This window comes from Leptonotus elevatus, chromosome 4 (genome assembly GCF_054856555.1).
Source record: "Leptonotus elevatus isolate MCC_2025b chromosome 4, RoL_Lele_1.0, whole genome shotgun sequence".
NCBI classification, from domain to species: domain Eukaryota; kingdom Metazoa; phylum Chordata; class Actinopteri; order Syngnathiformes; family Syngnathidae; genus Leptonotus; species Leptonotus elevatus.
The window spans coordinates 13,541,807-13,559,236 of record NC_141242.1 but is presented as its reverse complement, the minus strand read 5'-3'; the positions used below and the strand labels follow the sequence as shown (position 1 = coordinate 13,559,236).

The following is a 17,430-nucleotide window of genomic DNA, read 5'->3' as shown; positions in this document are numbered from 1 at the left end:
CACCAAGTCAACTACATGCACATCTTGCTCTTGTTGTTTTTAGGAGTTTTAGGAAACTTTAAAATCTTATTTTATTTAAAGTAAACAAACAGTAAATTGGTGCTACTGTTGTAATTTCAAGCCCGATTTTTATTTATTTATCTTAGGCAGCTGTCCAAAGTAAATCTTCTCCTTTCACAAAAGCACTAACAAACCGTAATCAATGCCTTTGTTACATCTATTACTGTAATGCACTTTATTTTGGAGTCAGCCAGTCCTCCCATTCGCGGTCCTAATTGCTGCTGCTCACCTCTTTAACGGATTTTGTAGGAGGGAGCACATAACTCCAATTCTCGCCTCTGCTGTATATTTTAATGTTCATTCTAAATTACTTTTTTTGGTGGGGGTTGAGTTACTTCAATTGATATCATCTGATTCTTCTGAACATGCACTTTCTTTCTTTTAAAAAATGACCTGTACATTCACTGCGAAGTAACCTGTGAACTGAAGGTGGCCGGGTGTAGTGAAATGAGTGTCTTGCTATTTTGCTAATTTGTTTTTCTTGTACAGTTTGTACCTTTATCGTTTCCCATTTATTTTGGGTGTAATTCCACTGTTGACCACTAAATAGCGGCACACTGTTGTTGTTTTTTTACACTATAAATTTGAAAGAAGAAGAATGAAAACAGGAATTATTTTAGTTTAGCTCAGTTTTTGCTGAAGATTATTAAATGTTCTTTCCATTTTCTTCACTTCTGCTTTTTACACCTACAGAAGGCAATAGCTCAAGGTTGATTTTGTACATCTTTGGACATAATTATCGATGTCAGATGATAGTTTGGGGAAAAAAAGGGATTTCTTTACTTTTAAACACATAGAAGGATTGGTACACTGTTACACTGTTTGTACTTGTGCGATCCATTGCGCTCTCAATTTATGTAAAACCCTTTAAAGGCCACTGTATCCGTTTGGCACACTAACTTTAGAATGTTTTTAAATTTTAGGCATTTGTTTGGAAATGAACTTCAACTCATTAACTCATTTTAGGTATTTTTATTTTTATTTGTTGTTGTTGTTTGTGTCCCTAATAACCAGGAAATGCAAGGCATTTTTTTTTTCACAGGGCTGAATATGCTTGTATTATTTTAAAAAGTTTAAAATGTTATTATTTTAAAAGTGTGTATTAAGACATAAAAAAATGAGTGTTGTCAATGCTATAAAAACATACTTAGGGAGTCTTTATATATGGTATTTTTATTTCGGATATCACTTATTGCGGAGGGAGTCTGGAACTGGGGATGACTTTAAAGGCATGTTTATAAGTAGTCTATGCAGGTGGACTGCGCAGGAGGAGCCAGTGAGTGGATTTTAGTATTAATACATAAATCTTGTTAATTTACTCCAGCAAAAACCTTCCAGAAATAGCATTGTCCTTCGGATTCAAATCAAGGAGTCATTTAGTGGCTTCCAAGCAGTAAGCAATGATGTAGTGAGATCTCTTACCACGGTCTCCTGCGTACATCATACAGGTCAATTTTACTGGGCGTCTTGCGAGCATCCATCCAGGGAGACGCTGCAGGACATGAAAAGTGTGTTGATTGCACCTGTCTCACACAGCCAGGAGATAAAACTACTAATTGCTTATTTTATGTATGACCCACTCTTCATATCAGGCTGTATGACGTACTGCATGGTGACAAAAATGGCAGATTTCTGGATGCCATGTTACATATCATCAAATCGTAGAGCCCAGAATATAATTTATGACAAAACGTGTGGACTTAATTTAATTGCTTTGACAATCACCAGTTTGGTATTAGAGTGGGGGAGCATGACAAGCGAGCACGCATGAGAGAGTGAGCCCGCTCTTCATGCATGCTAAGTAGTATTTAAAAACACAGTGTAATAAAGTAGACAAAGCCAGTGATCATTCCGGAATATTGCACATCAACCTCTCCTGTGACACACACAGACGATGTCATGAATAGAAAACACTATGGAGCTTAAGCATGGATCATTGCTTCGTATAGGACTGTGTTGTATGGGATATGTTGAGCCTTTGTATGTGCTGATATGAGCATATTGCAGACTGTGACAATAGGGTCAAGGTCATTTCAATTAAAAAAACACTCAAAATACACAAAATGGATTTTATGTATCGTACTCAGCAGAGAAAACTGTTGATTTGAGCAGGATAATAAATGTGCACAGACAAAAAATGTTGGCCATTCCACTGAGACGTAATGAAAACGTAATATGGAAAATGGAGCAGGAGCTTGACAGGCGGATCGTTTAAGCGCCTGCACTCTGCAGTGATGCAAACTCTGGACCAGGAGGAGCTGAGCCGAAAGGCGAAGATCTCGATTTAGCGGTTGACCTACGATCCCACCATCACCTTTGGTGACGAACTGTGGGTCATGATCGCAAGAGCAAGATTGCGGGTACAATCAGCCGAAATGAGGTAAAGAAGAAGCTCAGAGCAAAGCCACTTCTTGTCTGTATGGAGAAGAGTCAGATGAGGTGGCTCAGGGATCTGGTTAGGATCCTGAAAGCTTCTCTGGTGAGGTGTTTAGGCCACGTTCCACTGGGAGGAGGACTGGGGGAAGACCGAGAGCACGCGGAAGAGACCCTGGGCTCTACTTTCTTAGACAGCGCATATGCACTGTGGTGCGAATGCCGGCAAAACACGCTCACATATCATTTGGCAGACCAGTGTCCGCCAAGCTGGGCGGGTCGGCGCAGTAGAAGGAGTGTGTTGGAGATGGGACTTACAGAGTGACCATTTGGTGGTAGGAAATCAATCTAAATCTCAGACCACATCTGTACAAGACAGTTGGGGTCCATTTCACAATGCATGTTCAACAAACATCGAGACTAACCCTGAACAGCGAGTTGACATATACTGAGAGAGGAAATTCTACGTTTTCGGTTCCAGGACAGCTGATTGAAGATAGTTTTATCAAGGCAGAGTAGTTTCACATGGAGTTATCACGCAAAAGACCACATTAATGGAGCCTCGATGCGTCGAGTCACCATGGCAACGGGGAAACTGAGCGCGGTGCCGTCCTCTGCTTCCGCTTTTTTTTTTACCCCTCTCAAAATTTTAATGCGATCATATGGCGAATTTGAACATATCTTTAGAAAAAAAGTGCAACACCGCAGCGGCTCCACATAGAGGAAGGCGGCGTGGGAGAACGTTGCTGCTCGAGTCAATGCGTACATTTAAATGTAGTCCTTTGCAATCACAATAATATTACAGGGGAAACCTGTTGAATGGTAGCTCATGAATTCATTTCATTTAGGTGCAATCATGTGGGGGAGAATCGCACTTGACTTAAGATGAAATATAAAAGGATTATTCAAACGGGTATAAGAAAAAAACGGTGCGCAACACACAATATATGCTGGGATGTGATATATACGACTGGTAATGTTGCAAATGTAAGGACGGATTAAGTTGTGTATGTAGATGTTGGACTGCGATGAGGTACCGCTCAAAAAGATAACTGTCTGAAAATACCAGCATATCTAAAAATCTCGCAATGAATATTTAATTCCCTACGCAATATTGCGGCGCCTTCATCAATAGAGTAATTGTCATTGGACTTTACACTATAGACTATAAGCGTATTTACGCAAAAAGTCACCGCAGCGGACTGAATGAATGAGGAAATCAAATGCCTTGTGTGGTTGAAAGGAGGCGGGTACAGAGAAAACCTCGAGGTTCATTGTCAAAAAAAAACTGCTACCAACCAGGTTAGGTTCATGGACACTGTTACTATGGTAAATGACCGAGAGCTTAAATTACCTCCTTTTATGAAACATGCAAGAGTTCCCTCTTTTCCTCTGGTTTCAGTTACCTCCCTTTCTGAAACGGAAGACGCAACGTTTCCCACATTTCAGGGTTTCTTGACCCAGAATTCTCACTAAACCTTGCTTTGTGAAACAGACCCAGCTGGTGTAGCATGGCATATTTTATTCGTAAATATGTCAACAGCAGGCATCAGACCCTCTGAATAACTGTACCTATTGCATATTTTAATTCATCCCAATGGGTGGCAGTTATGGGGGGGGAGCACTTCATGGTGTAGATGCGCTTCTGCCGTTTGTCTACAGCAGTGTTCCACTAGGACACTGCATTTATTATTCATGTGTTCATTCTTTGTCTAACCATGTAAAACAATTGAGAACAGTTTCTCATTTACAATGCCGATCTGGAGGCAATTTAAAGTTCAGTGTCTTGCCCAAGGACAGCTCAACGACACATAGTAGGAGCCAGGATTCGAACTGCTGATGTTTCGATCACTGGATGACCCGCTCTACGAATGGATCCACAGCTGCCCTAAAGGCAGTGAAAGGAGCCACTTTGATTGGCCAAGAACTGAAGTTCGCCGGCCTGTGCTCATCTGCGAAATACCAACATCGGGTCTAACATGCAGTTATGAAAATACAGCTATATGTCTTCCAGCTGGCAATGGCTCAGAATAACCCCGGAAAAGATGCACGAAGTGGCTGGGGAGAGGTAAGTCTGGGCTTCTCTGCTTAGGTTTCTGCCCCTGTGACGTGACCCCAGATAATAGATGAATGGAAATTGAAGCAACTCAACCTGGTGTAACTTCTCAAGTTGCTCACTCTGTTTATCTACTAAACTCTCACGTTCTGCCAAACTTCCGCTCTTAATACCTACCATCTTACTCGGAATGTGAAGACCTCGCTGTACTTTCTTTTGCATACCTGGGTAGTAGCGGGCTAGACCAGTAGCACTTCCAAACACCTGCCAAAGAAGCGTGGGATCGTCCTCTCTGTTTTTCTTAAACACATCCTCCAGTGCCTCCGTCCAGTTCAACTCGTTCAGCACAATGGTTGCTAAAAACAAAAGACAGATTGCGATGTACTTTTTCACAATGTTTGTAAACATTAGGCACCAGGCGACTTCCTATGTGACTACTGCTGACTTGGCCGGAAAAGAATGACTCCAATGAGGAGCTTGTAGGTAATAAATGGCGTGGATGTCGTAAATAGTTGCAGAGAGATCGCAAGACTCCATAGAGGGACAGAGCGGGAATCACTCCTTCATTAGGTTTGTGGAAGACACTTTATTACATATGTATAGAGTGTTTCAGTCGTTTTTGAGTAATTTAGCAAAACAGTGACTAGCCTGCTAGCAAGCATCAGTAGTGTGCTATCCATTTTACTGCTGTAAAATCTTTTCAAGAGACTTAACATATTCGACTATGGCATCATTCAAGATGTTGCTGAGCCTGTTTTCTCAATTGTTCTGCTTTAGTGCAATCCGAGAACAATTGAGCTTTTGCAGCATGCGTAAAAATGTCTATAAAGATACAAAGATAAACACCTTAATACACATCATTGAAATGTCCCAGCTTCAGCGAATATGAACTTGTGTGGATGTTTTTGATAAAATACATTTATATTCCCTCACAAAAATGAACCTGTTCATTTCTACCTCAAAATAATGTATAACATCTATGAGTGTGTGTGTGTGGGTGTGCATGTGTGTGTGATAGCAGCTGATTGATAGTGTGTGTTGTGGGAGGCAACAGGCATTATGGATGCAGTGACACAGCACTTGGACAGCCCAGAGCCATGTAACACTCACAATGATGGATGGGGGCAGGCAGGCAACACTGGGCGCCCCCAAACTGGATCAGCTTCTCACTAAACTCTTTTTTTTCTTCTTCACTTCTTCCTCATTTTTAGTCTCCTTACTGCTGCCGAGGATATTATATTTGCACACGTGCCTCGTTTGCCTGACAGTGGGGATTATGTTAAACATTGCATTGTTCAAGTTATACCTGACACTTCATTAGGTATGCCTCTAGAGATCGCATACAATAGCTGTATCAAACCCTTTTCCCCTTTCAAAGATAATAGTATTCAGTTTTGTCTAGTTTTGACTTTACACTATATGTAAATGTGAGTAATGCGACAAGCACATCAAGGTAATCAACAGGTTTGGCTTTTGCCAAAATAATGTTTTGTTGATGGTGTTGTGACGTATGTTGAAAAGCACAAAAAAATTGTTGGATGTTATTTTAAGTGCCAAAATAGCCAGGTAACGACCAATCACAACCTAACTGTTTCCTGAAACTGAGTCAGGATTGGTCAGTATTTGATCCCTGAGCAACTGTGATGTCATTTTCAGTCAACAGTAAGTGGCAAAATGGCTGCCCCCTGAGATGGATCCAAACGGGTGGATTTTTCTACTCAACACATATTCCATACATGTGATAGTAATCAGAATGTTTTGGAATAGTTTGGGCACAGTACAACACATTATAGTAAATAAATTTGCATTTTTAATTTTGGCACAGAGGACAACCTCCATAGAGTAAAGTGTTGTTGTTATTTCTTCTTGGCTTTAAACTTCTTTAAAGGTACGTGTGTGAAATAGATGTGAATTTACTGTATTGATTGTGACGTGGCTCATTGATGTGCAAACACTTCCATTTGCATGTGCGCCTCTCGTTTTTTAAGAGCTCAGTATTGTTCATTCGGAAATGTCATCATCATTGCTCTTTTATTTTTATTTTTTTTCTTATTTTTATTTTTTTATTTTTTTATTTTTTTGTGCGTGCGTGCGTGCGTGTATTGTATTGCTCACCAGAAAACCTATTAGAAAAAATCTCATACCGTTCACCTAAACCGAACACCAGGAGACCCGAGGGGACCAAAGAAAACCAAGGAAGGTGAAATCCAGCACCGACCAGACACCCCCCACCAGAACTCCTCCCCAGCCCAAGAAACATCCAGACCCCAACAAATCCAAAAAACATAAAATCAGGGAGGCCTCAAGAGACCAAAGGAGAGACCGAGAAAAGGAAGGAAGGACAGACGAAGCCGCGTGAGATCCGCAGACACCAGCCTCCACCGATTCAATAACCTGAGGAGGAAACAGATTGTGTCTGAGTTTCGGTAGATGCTGGTGTGGTGGATCTGGCATGCATGAAAATCTCCACCAAAGAGGGGAGCCGTCGACCCCCGCCGGAACAGAGCAAGCGCAACACCTCAGGGCCCCCCAGGCCGCGGCAGCGCCAAAGGACGACCCCCGGGCCCCGCCACCGGCCGGAGAGCAAACCCAGGAGCAGGAGCGCCCCCCGCCCCAACACGGCCCGCGCCCCCGACCCAACGCAGCAGGACGGGGCACTGCATGCCCGCCAGGCACCCCACCGGCCCCCAACCCCCGCACCCCCCACTTTCTTTGTGAAAATTAACCCCTGTTACTGAGTCCGCCAGCTCGCCGACTGGCGAACTCTACCCCTAAACCGTGAATGTGACCCCACCCAGTGTATATACAAGTGTGTGTGTGTGGTGCATTAAAATTAGGAGCAGGTGAACCGGAGCCGATGGAAATGATATTCCCACGCTCCGATCCACCCGCCACCCAAGCATGTTACTGAGTGTATGTGGTGCATTAAAAAAAATAGATAGGGGGGGGGGGGACACGGAACACGGACAGGGGACCGCAGCACTGCTCTATACTGCGGCCTCCAACTGATGGCACCCCCACAAGCCCCCCCCCCACAAGTTGTGTGGTGTATTAAAATTGGAGGGGAGTTGTAGGGTGAAGACGGTGTTTCCACCCTACCCCACCCCCCAAAGTGTGTTATGTGCCCTATATGTCTATAAAAGTGTATTGTGCAAACCTAGTGTAGTGAGTTAAGAGGAGTGACCAGTGGGGCCCTCCCCAACTGGGCGGGGGCAGGAGGCGCACCGGCCCACCAAGCCCCCACCCACCCCACCAGGACCCCGGCGGGCATATGGGACCCGTCCGGCGGGGCGATAGGGCTCGCCCCCCGGATACTGGGTCCCGCCCGAGGCGCCAGGACGCCCACTGGAGCGGGGCGGGCACGACATCAAACCCCAGCCACCCCCGCCGGCCCCCGTAGCACCGAGACCCGGGCCATGGATGGAGCCCCCGGCCCAGGGGAGGGGAAGGAAGGCGTACCGGGGAGGGGGAAGGGAGGGGGGAAGGAGACGACAAGAAGGGCAGGGGGCAGCGGCAGGGACGCAGAGAGAGGGGGAGAGGAGGAGGAAGGGTGACGAGGGAGAAGGGACAGGGAGGCGGAGGACGGGCGGGGAGAGGCGAGGAGGGAGAGGCAGCAAGGGGGAGGAAGGGGGAGGGGAGAGGGAACCACCGGGTACCCCGGCGGCCCACAGGCCCCGAACCGCGTCGCCAGGCCCAGAGCGACGGACCGCGCCGGAACGGCGCCGCCCCCGACACCAGGGAAAGCCCCGCAACGCACCACCCCCCAAGAGACCCAGGGAACGGCCAAGACGCAGCCGCCACCCAGCAGCCAACAGAGGGGCAGACCCGCCCACGCCCAGCCAGGGGGGACAGCACCCACAGAATTAACCCACTGGCATGCCGTGAATCCGAATATCAACCCCTGGTGCCCATCGGAGGTGAATCCGCTCGATCCCGCTGGCAGCAGCCTGGTTCCTGACTATAGAAACACAACCATTAGTTACAAATTGCCTAATACAGAAACATCAATGCAAGTTATAACGCTGCTGTGGCTCTCGCTAACAGGCAGAATTAAGATCCAAGTTTAGGTTAAAAAATTCTATATACGTAGACCATGTTTCTTTAAATTTGGTTTTTATTTGAGGCACATATTTTTTCCATTAAAATATGATTTATGAGGAGGTTAGACCATTGGTCGATATTCAAAGTTTGTTTATTTTTCCAGTTAACAAGAATTGGTTTTTTTTGCGATAGTAAGGGCTACAAGTACAGATTGAAATAGATTTATTGTTGTTAAATGGAAACATACGTGTGTGTGTGTGTGAGCGTGCGTGTGCATGTAAGTGTGTGTCCAGTGTGTGTGCGAGTGTGAGTGTGCAGATTATGCATTTACCTCATTAAGTGCAGAATTCTAAATGGGGAGGGATAAAATAACACTATAGCCAGCGGTGCATAATGAGAAAAGTTCAAATTGCTTGAGGCTAAAAGTTACAATGGAGCTATAGACTAAAATAGCTTTACATATACATTGTTTGGGATAATAAAACATTATACTGTATGGATTCTGCATTGAACCCAGTCTGCCAGAGATTAATTCATAGTGCAATTAAATACAATAGCATGAATTGGATGACTAGATGACTGCACACTAACTAGAATAATAAACATATGGTAAATAACTCTAGGACCGTGTGTGACAGATGTATCTCCCTATGTATGTATTTGAAAAAAAGCAGCTTCCGAATAGCTCCTCCATTTATATTCCCGTTTTGGGGACCTGATTTTTGGTCCTCACACCACAAGTAGTGATTGTCTAAAAAGATGTGTCATGATCTGTAATTTTTAATTTTGCTTTGTTTTGAATACAATTCGTTTTGTTTTGTGTAACGGGTTTTCTGTCTACTTTTCTCGTCAGCCTGGTCCCTCGTGTCTAACAATCAGCTCTCTCGGCCACTCGAGTCTTATCCGGGTGTTCCTCGCTGTCTCTCCAGTTTGTTTGTATTTAGTTCCACGCTTGCTTTCAGTCTTTGTTGAATGGTAGGATGTAATATTTGTCTGTTGTCACGTCTTTTTTTCCTGGTGAATTTAGTGTGTTTATTTGTTACTTTTTACTTTGTATCTTTTCTTTTCATTAGTTGAATAATGTATTTTTAGTTAGGTGCCATTTACTTTTCGAGAGCACTCTTGCCTTGCTTCCCTGCAATTGGGCCCTTAACCCCTACAGTCCAACCTTATGGGCCATTGGAAGGAAAAATTACCTTCATACTGGCTACAGAAATCATGTTCGGATGTTTTCCCTGATTTATGGTTCCTGAACCCTGTCAGGTCCTCGGAATGTAAATGTGAAAGAAATCCCCACAAAACCATGAATAAAAGAAAATACTTTACAGTTATGAAAAACATGTATCAATGACATGTGCCATAACATTCAACTTCAAAATAACTCCCTAATGAATAGAATGGGTCTCATGATTTGTGATCCTCACACCACAAGTGGTCCCTGAAATACTGTATGAAGAAGTAAACAACATTTTGTTGCCATAGAACCATAAATAGTAATAAACACAAACTCACAGAAAACATGTATAGACGGTATGCGCCATTGCTTTATATATATATATAAAATAAAAAAAGCTAAAATATAACTCCTACATTCATATAATTGGTTTCCTAATTATCCAACATTTTGTTATGAAATCAAAGCCCATATTATTTTGGCTCATGTGTTGAGAAACATTTTAAATGTTATTTGAGAGCATCTACTGCAACAATTACGCTCCACTCCACACGCCCTCCTTTTCCCTCATTTAGCCAAAAAGATGAAGCCATTATGATGCGTTCGTCATCTTCTGTATTTCCAGTCTCACAGCAGGCCAGTATGGGGGTCATTTCATAACCCCGCCTCCCACTTTACCCAGAAAATCCAATTTCGCCCCCCTGTCTGAGAAAAGGCTATTCCGGGAACATTTATGGGGTGGAGATCAAATTGGGCGAGTTGAAGCCTCAACCGCGTACAAATGTCTTATTTTCCCTTCAGAGCGCTCAGAAGAATATGTTCTGTGGAGAAGGCAGGCGGCTGGCTGCAAAAAAATATGCGAGGACGGCTGTTGGCCCACGTGCAGACTGATGCATGTCTACAATCAGTTTTCATCAAAAGTGCCAAACGACACATCTCTGGTGTCAGCTTAAGGCAGAATCTCCAACGAAATTGAGTTTTAGGCACACACACACACACACACACACACACACACACCCACACACACACACACACACTTTATATAATCATTCAGAATATCTGTATTCATCTCAATGGGTTTCTCTGACAGGGTTCAGATTTGGGGTAGTTTAAGGTAATTAAATTTGCACTTTGAAACAGTAATCCATGCCTTCATCACATCTCGGCTGTGTAACTGTAATGCAATTTACTTGTGCCCTGTGTATGCTTCGAAGGGAGAAAAAGAGCTTTATAAAAAATTCAGGTTGCTAAGCGTTTGTTCTGATTTTGAAAAAAAATTATAAAATATTTCCACATACCCCCTGCAATGTGCTCACGTAGTATTTATTTCTGTTTGATACATTGAATTAGATTTTTCTATGTATGTATGAAATATCCAACTGTGTGAGTGGTCATTGAACGCACCAAGAGTTTCCTGCTGAACGCGAATGACGTGCTTGGTTTTCTTTTGCTTCTCTCCACGCATCTCTGGCTCGTAGACTGTAAGCACTTTTGTTTTTGCAAAACCTTGTTTATGTAACTGACACTATACACAATGCTCAAAAGTGGGTTATTCATGTCTATAAATGAAAACAAACGTAGTAATGTCGCATCCAATGCATGCGCGAGGAGTGATACTCACGGATGTTTCAGCAACATGTCAAGTGGCTGTCAGAAGCTCACTAATGACGTGCACACTCGATATCGCATATGTACGGCGGAGCTGCACATAGGGTAATGCTAAAAATGTAATATGTAGAAAATCTCACGAACCCTGGTTTTCCTGATTTTTTGTACCCACGCTGCAAGAAGTCGCCATGATGGACTACACGTTTTTATACCCATAAAGCATGAATACCTGGGCAGACACACACACTGACGGAAAACCACACTCTCAAAAGAGAATGGTTGAACCAATTTAAGATTAAACAGAGAAATGTTGACCATTAATTAATCCATCCATCCATCCATCCATCCATTTTCTGTACCGCTTGTCCTCACGAGGGTCGCGGGAATTGCTGGAGCCTATCCCAGCTGGCTTCAGGCAGTAGGCGGGGTACACCCTGTACTGGTTGCCAGCCAATCGCAGGGCACACAGAGACGAACAACCATACTCACAATCACACTTATGGACAATTTGGAGTGTCCAATTCACCTGCCATGCATGTTTTTGGAATGTGGGAGGAAACTGGAGTACCCGGAGAAAACCCACGCAAGCACGGGGAGAACATGCAAACTCCACCCAGCAAGGCCGAAGCCCGGACTTGATCTCACAACCTTTGCACTGGGAGGCGGACGTGCTAACCAGTCAGCCACCGTGCCGCCCACCATTAATTAATCCAAAGTTAATTTAAATTTAATTAATTATGAATTCATTAAACTTAATATATTCACTCTTGCTTCAAGTGGTAACACACAAATATATTAAGTTTAATTAACCCATAATTAATTAAACTTGACACATTCACTTTGGATTAATTTAAAAGTTCAAGTTTAATGAACTCATAATTAATTAAACTTAATACATTCACTCTGGAATAATTTAATTAACTTAATATATCACTTTGGATTAACTTAACTCAATCATGTGTTACCACATGAAGCAATTGTATTAAATTGGTCAACAGTACTCTGTTTAATCTTAAATTGGTTCAACAATTCTCTTTTTAGAGAGGCATGTCATATGGGCTAATACTACATTTTAAAGCTTCAGATAATTCCTACATTCATGTTTTGGTGTCTCCTATGTCAGGAGTAGTTTATGGTCCTGATACAGCAAGACAACCCATGAAATAAAAAATAAATAAAAACAACAACAAAACATGTGGGCCTATGCATGAAAATTCACATCTTCTGAATTAATATTACATAGATTGCTTGATTTTTGTTCCCCACACTGCAAAAACTGCCCGTGACGTTTGTCCCCATTGAGCCATCAGAAGATCCAGCAGCTCTGATATTCATTACTTGCAAGCAATACACGGCATCTATGAGTGTGAAGTATTATGGCACCCGGCCCAGAATATAACCAGGGATTTGTCACAGGAACGGTAAAATAGGACAAAGTCACGACATGTTCAAACCCAAGTGAACAAACAAGCCCTGAACTTTCAGAGTCAGAAAATAGAGGACAACTGCCCCCGTATTTCCTACTATGCGTGAAGTCCAACAAAAAGGTCAGGGGTCTAACCTTGGGACCAGATGGGTCCACAACAGGACTTTAACCCATTCCACAGTCCCCTTCCTTTGTGTGAATGCTGAATCATCACATTTCACAGAATTCTAATTAATAAAAGCTGTAAGTCACGGTGCCACACAGTCGTTGTGGTGTGTCAAATTAAAAACAAATTATTACCACTTTACAGGGATTTTGAGAGGAACCCCCTTTGGAAGCAGTTTTCCAGAGATTTTCTTACATTTTTAAGCTTTAAAAAAGAGATTCAGGTTTACTTTTAGTGCTTCATTGTAAAAGTGACAAATAAATAACTAAATAAAAATAAAGAATCCTGAATATTTTTTGTAAACATTTAATGAGGCATACAAGCATTTATTGTATTTTATTTATTATTATTATTATTATTATTATTATTATTATTATTATTATTACATATTTTTTTAATTGTATTATATTAACTAATTGCTCCATCACCCCCACGACCCTTGGGAGCACTAAGCAGTTAAGAAAATGGATGGATGGATGGACAATCGCATCAGAGTTGACCTGCACTCCATTAGATATTTGTCTGTTGCTAATGTAAAAAATTGCAGCAGCACCATTCAAAAATACTGGTATTAGCATGAGATTAATTTAATGACCTTATAATTGCAGTAATTAAAACCTAAGCCATGATTGAGATTCAACCATTAAAAGCCAGTAAAGCAAACCATTCATTTTAAATTCCTTGCTGGGTGAAGGAGACAAACAGAAGCCAATCAGCAAATAAACTTGAGCTTGCTGTTGACTGTTTAACTTGAATATGCCATCATACACAAAAAGTCATTATTAGGGTCTCGGGTAAAGACTGTGACACACTCATGTTTCTGACTTGTTTCATTATTGTGTTGTACTTTGGTGAAAATATTGACGGCTGTTTTGTGTAACCCTGTTAAGCCATTACATTTATAACAGATGGGATGGAGGAATAAAAAAAGAAAAGAAAAGAAAAGAACTACTCGCCGGTGGATAGAAATAAGAGAGAGAATAAAATAAAGCACCATAGTCTTCACATAGCCAGTGAGCTATTAAACATTTAAATAATCTTCATAACAGGAGCTATGACCACCATAGCTCCGCTGAAAGAATACTCGATGGCCTAAATATACTGAAACCACCGAAGTGTCACTGTAAAAGATAGGTACACTTATTGTGTTGAATTATTGAATGCAATGTGATTTGCTTTTTCCCTTGGAAATAGTGAAATGTGAGTCCTGTTCATTTTTTTTATGAAATTGTTTCATGAAATCTTTTATATTTGAAACACGAGGCGTTCTTACCCATAATTTAAGCACAATTCTTTATCTTTTTTTTTATGCATACATACATATATTTTATTTTATAAATCCTGAAACGTCTTACGATCTATGTTTTTGTTGACTTTGTTTTGATTTAGATTTATTTTTGTTTCATGTTTTCCCTGTCCTTTTTTTTGTATCATGTCTACTCGTTTTCATTTCTACCTGTTCTCGTCAGTCCTGTTCCTTGTGTCGACCAATCAGCGCTCACCAGCCCCTCGTGTCTTGTCCATGTGCTTTGTTGTCTTGTATTTAGTTCACTGGTTTCTGTCAGTCTGTCGGGTCATGTTAGTCATTTTAAGTCATGTTATGTTTCCTGTAGTTGTGAGTTTCTGTAATACTTTGAACCTTGCTTTTTATGGACTTTGTTAAATTAATATTTTTATAATTCCACCTGCCTTGTTTTTGTTTGTTTGAGAATAAATACCATTTTATTTTTATATTTCTCTTGCTTCTCTGCATTTGGGTCCACCATTTTCCACCACATCATAGAACTTTGACAAAATGGTCCCATCTCGATAGACAACCATTTACACTCAAATCAAGAGCAAGAAAGAACTGAACCCAAGGTGACTACAAAACATCTTATTAACAACTCTCTAAAAGAGGGCATCATTATTTTCTGTTTTGAATCATTATCCCCTATTAAGCCAATGGCAAATTTGGCTGAGGCGCAAACTGCAACGGCATCTTTTAATGCATTTTTTATGTGTCAGCTGTATCCATGGTTACCGTGGGTGCGCATGCATGTGTGCACTCACAGCCATCATAGATGTCGGTGGGGATGTGCACGGCCGTGTGGCTGTGGTCCGTGAGGCGTCTAAAGGACGGATCCTCTTTAAAGTCCGGCCGGAGTCGAGATTTGCGTCCCTCAGTTTCGTTTGAATCCAGCTATTGAAAAAAAAACATGAAAGATCAGTTGTAATGTCTATATGATGTCAGTTGTATTCACCTTTGTTGCCCTGTTATGGTTTACTGTGTATTTTATCACCTTGCCTAAGAATAGGAGAAAAGGTATGGCTTTGCATCAAGGGTGTGACAATAAGTGAAGAAACATGTGTTGAGATTTGGAGGACGTCGAATGGAGAAGGAGTGAAAAAGGGAGGAGAGCGGGGAGTGCATGTGAACACTTGCTTCTTAATAAAGCAACAATACAGTCGCCTCATCTATCTCATCTGTCAATTAGAGGAGAACCATGGCAGGAACCTCTTCACCTGCAAAATAAAAAGGTGCGGGGGCGGGATGAATTAGAGGCGACAAAAGAAGAAGAAGAAAAGAAGAAAGCCTTGAAGGAGACCACGTAGCATGAAAGGAAAAAAGGTACAAGACGAGAGTGAAGAGTGTGAAGCCGAGGATGCGAGTGTGAAAGGGAGGTCAACATTAAAACTGGCAGTTGCTTGGATAACAAAAGTCTTGGGACACACTTTCACTGTCATCTTTGTTGTCCTTATTGAATGGGTCTGTGCATCTCTAATCTAAAAACCCTTTTGATTGGTTTGCATTATTTTGCCAATACCAATACAAATGTTTATGTGAAGTCATATCATTTGTTAATAAAATCAAATAAAAGTAATATTTTAAAAGCACAAGTGGTATCTCAACTCAGTATCAGTGAGTACGCAAGTGTGACTATTTGTACAGGTATCGGTTGTAGAATAAGTGACATTTTTTATAAACTTTGTCTTGAATTTTGTAATTTTAGATACTCCAGGCCGGTCCCCACATAATCTCTTATTCAAAGTGTTGAAAAGAACTTGAGAACAAATCCATTAATTTTATTGAACGCTCAATTGTCTATGTAGTGTTGCAAAAGACCGCCTCTTCCCTCACTGTGGAGCCGTGCAGTATTATAATGCCTTAAGATTTAAAGTATGTGTGTTTGTTTTAGACAATAATGAATGAAAATGGTTTGTGTAGACATATTTGATAAGGCATCTTTGGTTAAAAATGGATCGCAAGAACGAGTCAGTCACTAACTTACAGTGCATGCAAACTCGTTTTCCGTCTATTAAATTGCTCAGTCAGCTTAACGTTTTAATTCTTGCATCATCGCTCATGGCTTTAAGACCTTTGTGAAAGAGTTTGGGAAGATAATGCAAGAGTCATTTGCTTTTGTAAAGCATTAAAGACTATCTGTCTGATCGGGGAATGGGCATGAACGCAGCGTAATAAATGTTTTAGTGTATTAAATTACCAGTTGAACATGATTTTGGAGTGGTGTTGTAACTTAAACAAGATGGCTTTTTTTTACCCTGAAAAGTAGTGAGATGTGAGGATATAAATATGTGACTGAATAGGAAAATGCAGTTTTATATATTAAGCTAATATATGTAATTTAATAATACATTTCCCACCACTAACTTACACAATAAGTATTTTTTTTTATTCATTCAAGTTCATTTTTTATCATTCAATTTAGAGTTCAAATTCCCAGACACAAAATGTTGAGGTCTTCCCAGAACAGTGAGCTCCAATAATTGAGTCTGCGTAGAGCATAGGTTGAAGGAAAAGAAACACTTACATTGTCCTTGGAATTGTAGTACGCAATTTCATCCTCCTGCGAACAAGCACATGAAACAAAAAACAAAAAAATTACCATAATGTGGCAAGAACAATATATATTTATATATTTTTTTGTTTCATTTTGTTTTTGGGGAAATTGTTTTAACCCTTCTGTTTGACACTATAAATAATTGTTTCTTGTAAGTAATTTTTTTTAAAGTTTTTAATTCCATTCTCTAATGTAATTTTTTTATGAACTTGGGCTTGGATCAAAAAGAATAAGACTATAATTGGACAAAATTGGCAAGTTTTAATCATTTTGACTGCAACAAGAGTGGAAGTGTATATAATTGATCTTGTGGTTGATTCGTACTGCCTTTTTTGTAGTTGTTACTGAAATGACAACTTGTGCAGTTATTGCCACAAATCGCTACACATTATCTATGCATGCAGAAATAATAAAAAAATAAAACTCCCCAAATTGTTCCTCACCTCATACTCATCTTTCCACTGATGTTTCATCTGGAACTTCTCAGCAGCTGTAGCCAGTTTCTAGAGGAGAAGAGGTGGGTGGCGATGAGGGTGGGGTGGGAGAAGGATGACAAGGATTTTAGTCTGGGAACTACGTGACGTCATTGGTCTGTGTAATTATTGGGAATGTGCACAAAAAGCTACAGACATGGATATATTACTGCCATCCCGCCCTCGCGCAGCTCAAACTGTCCGGGCTATC

General features: G+C 41.3%; 1 protein-coding gene across 2 annotated transcripts in view; it reads right to left on the bottom strand.

The window, feature by feature from the left end:
* The window catches only part of LOC147175612 (voltage-dependent calcium channel subunit alpha-2/delta-1), a 91,110-nt gene that overhangs the window by 44,504 nt on the left and 29,176 nt on the right, over positions 1–17,430 (bottom strand). For both annotated transcript variants that reach the window (XM_086072718.1, XM_086072717.1), the window contains exons 4-8: positions 17,190–17,249; positions 16,717–16,752; positions 14,957–15,086; positions 4,714–4,845; positions 1,483–1,552 (exon numbers count right to left, since the gene is read on the bottom strand). In XM_086072718.1, coding sequence (XP_085928844.1) covers positions 1,483–1,552; positions 4,714–4,845; positions 14,957–15,086; positions 16,717–16,752; positions 17,190–17,249 — 428 coding nt within the window. The remainder of the gene's footprint in view (positions 1–1,482; positions 1,553–4,713; positions 4,846–14,956; positions 15,087–16,716; positions 16,753–17,189; positions 17,250–17,430) is intronic.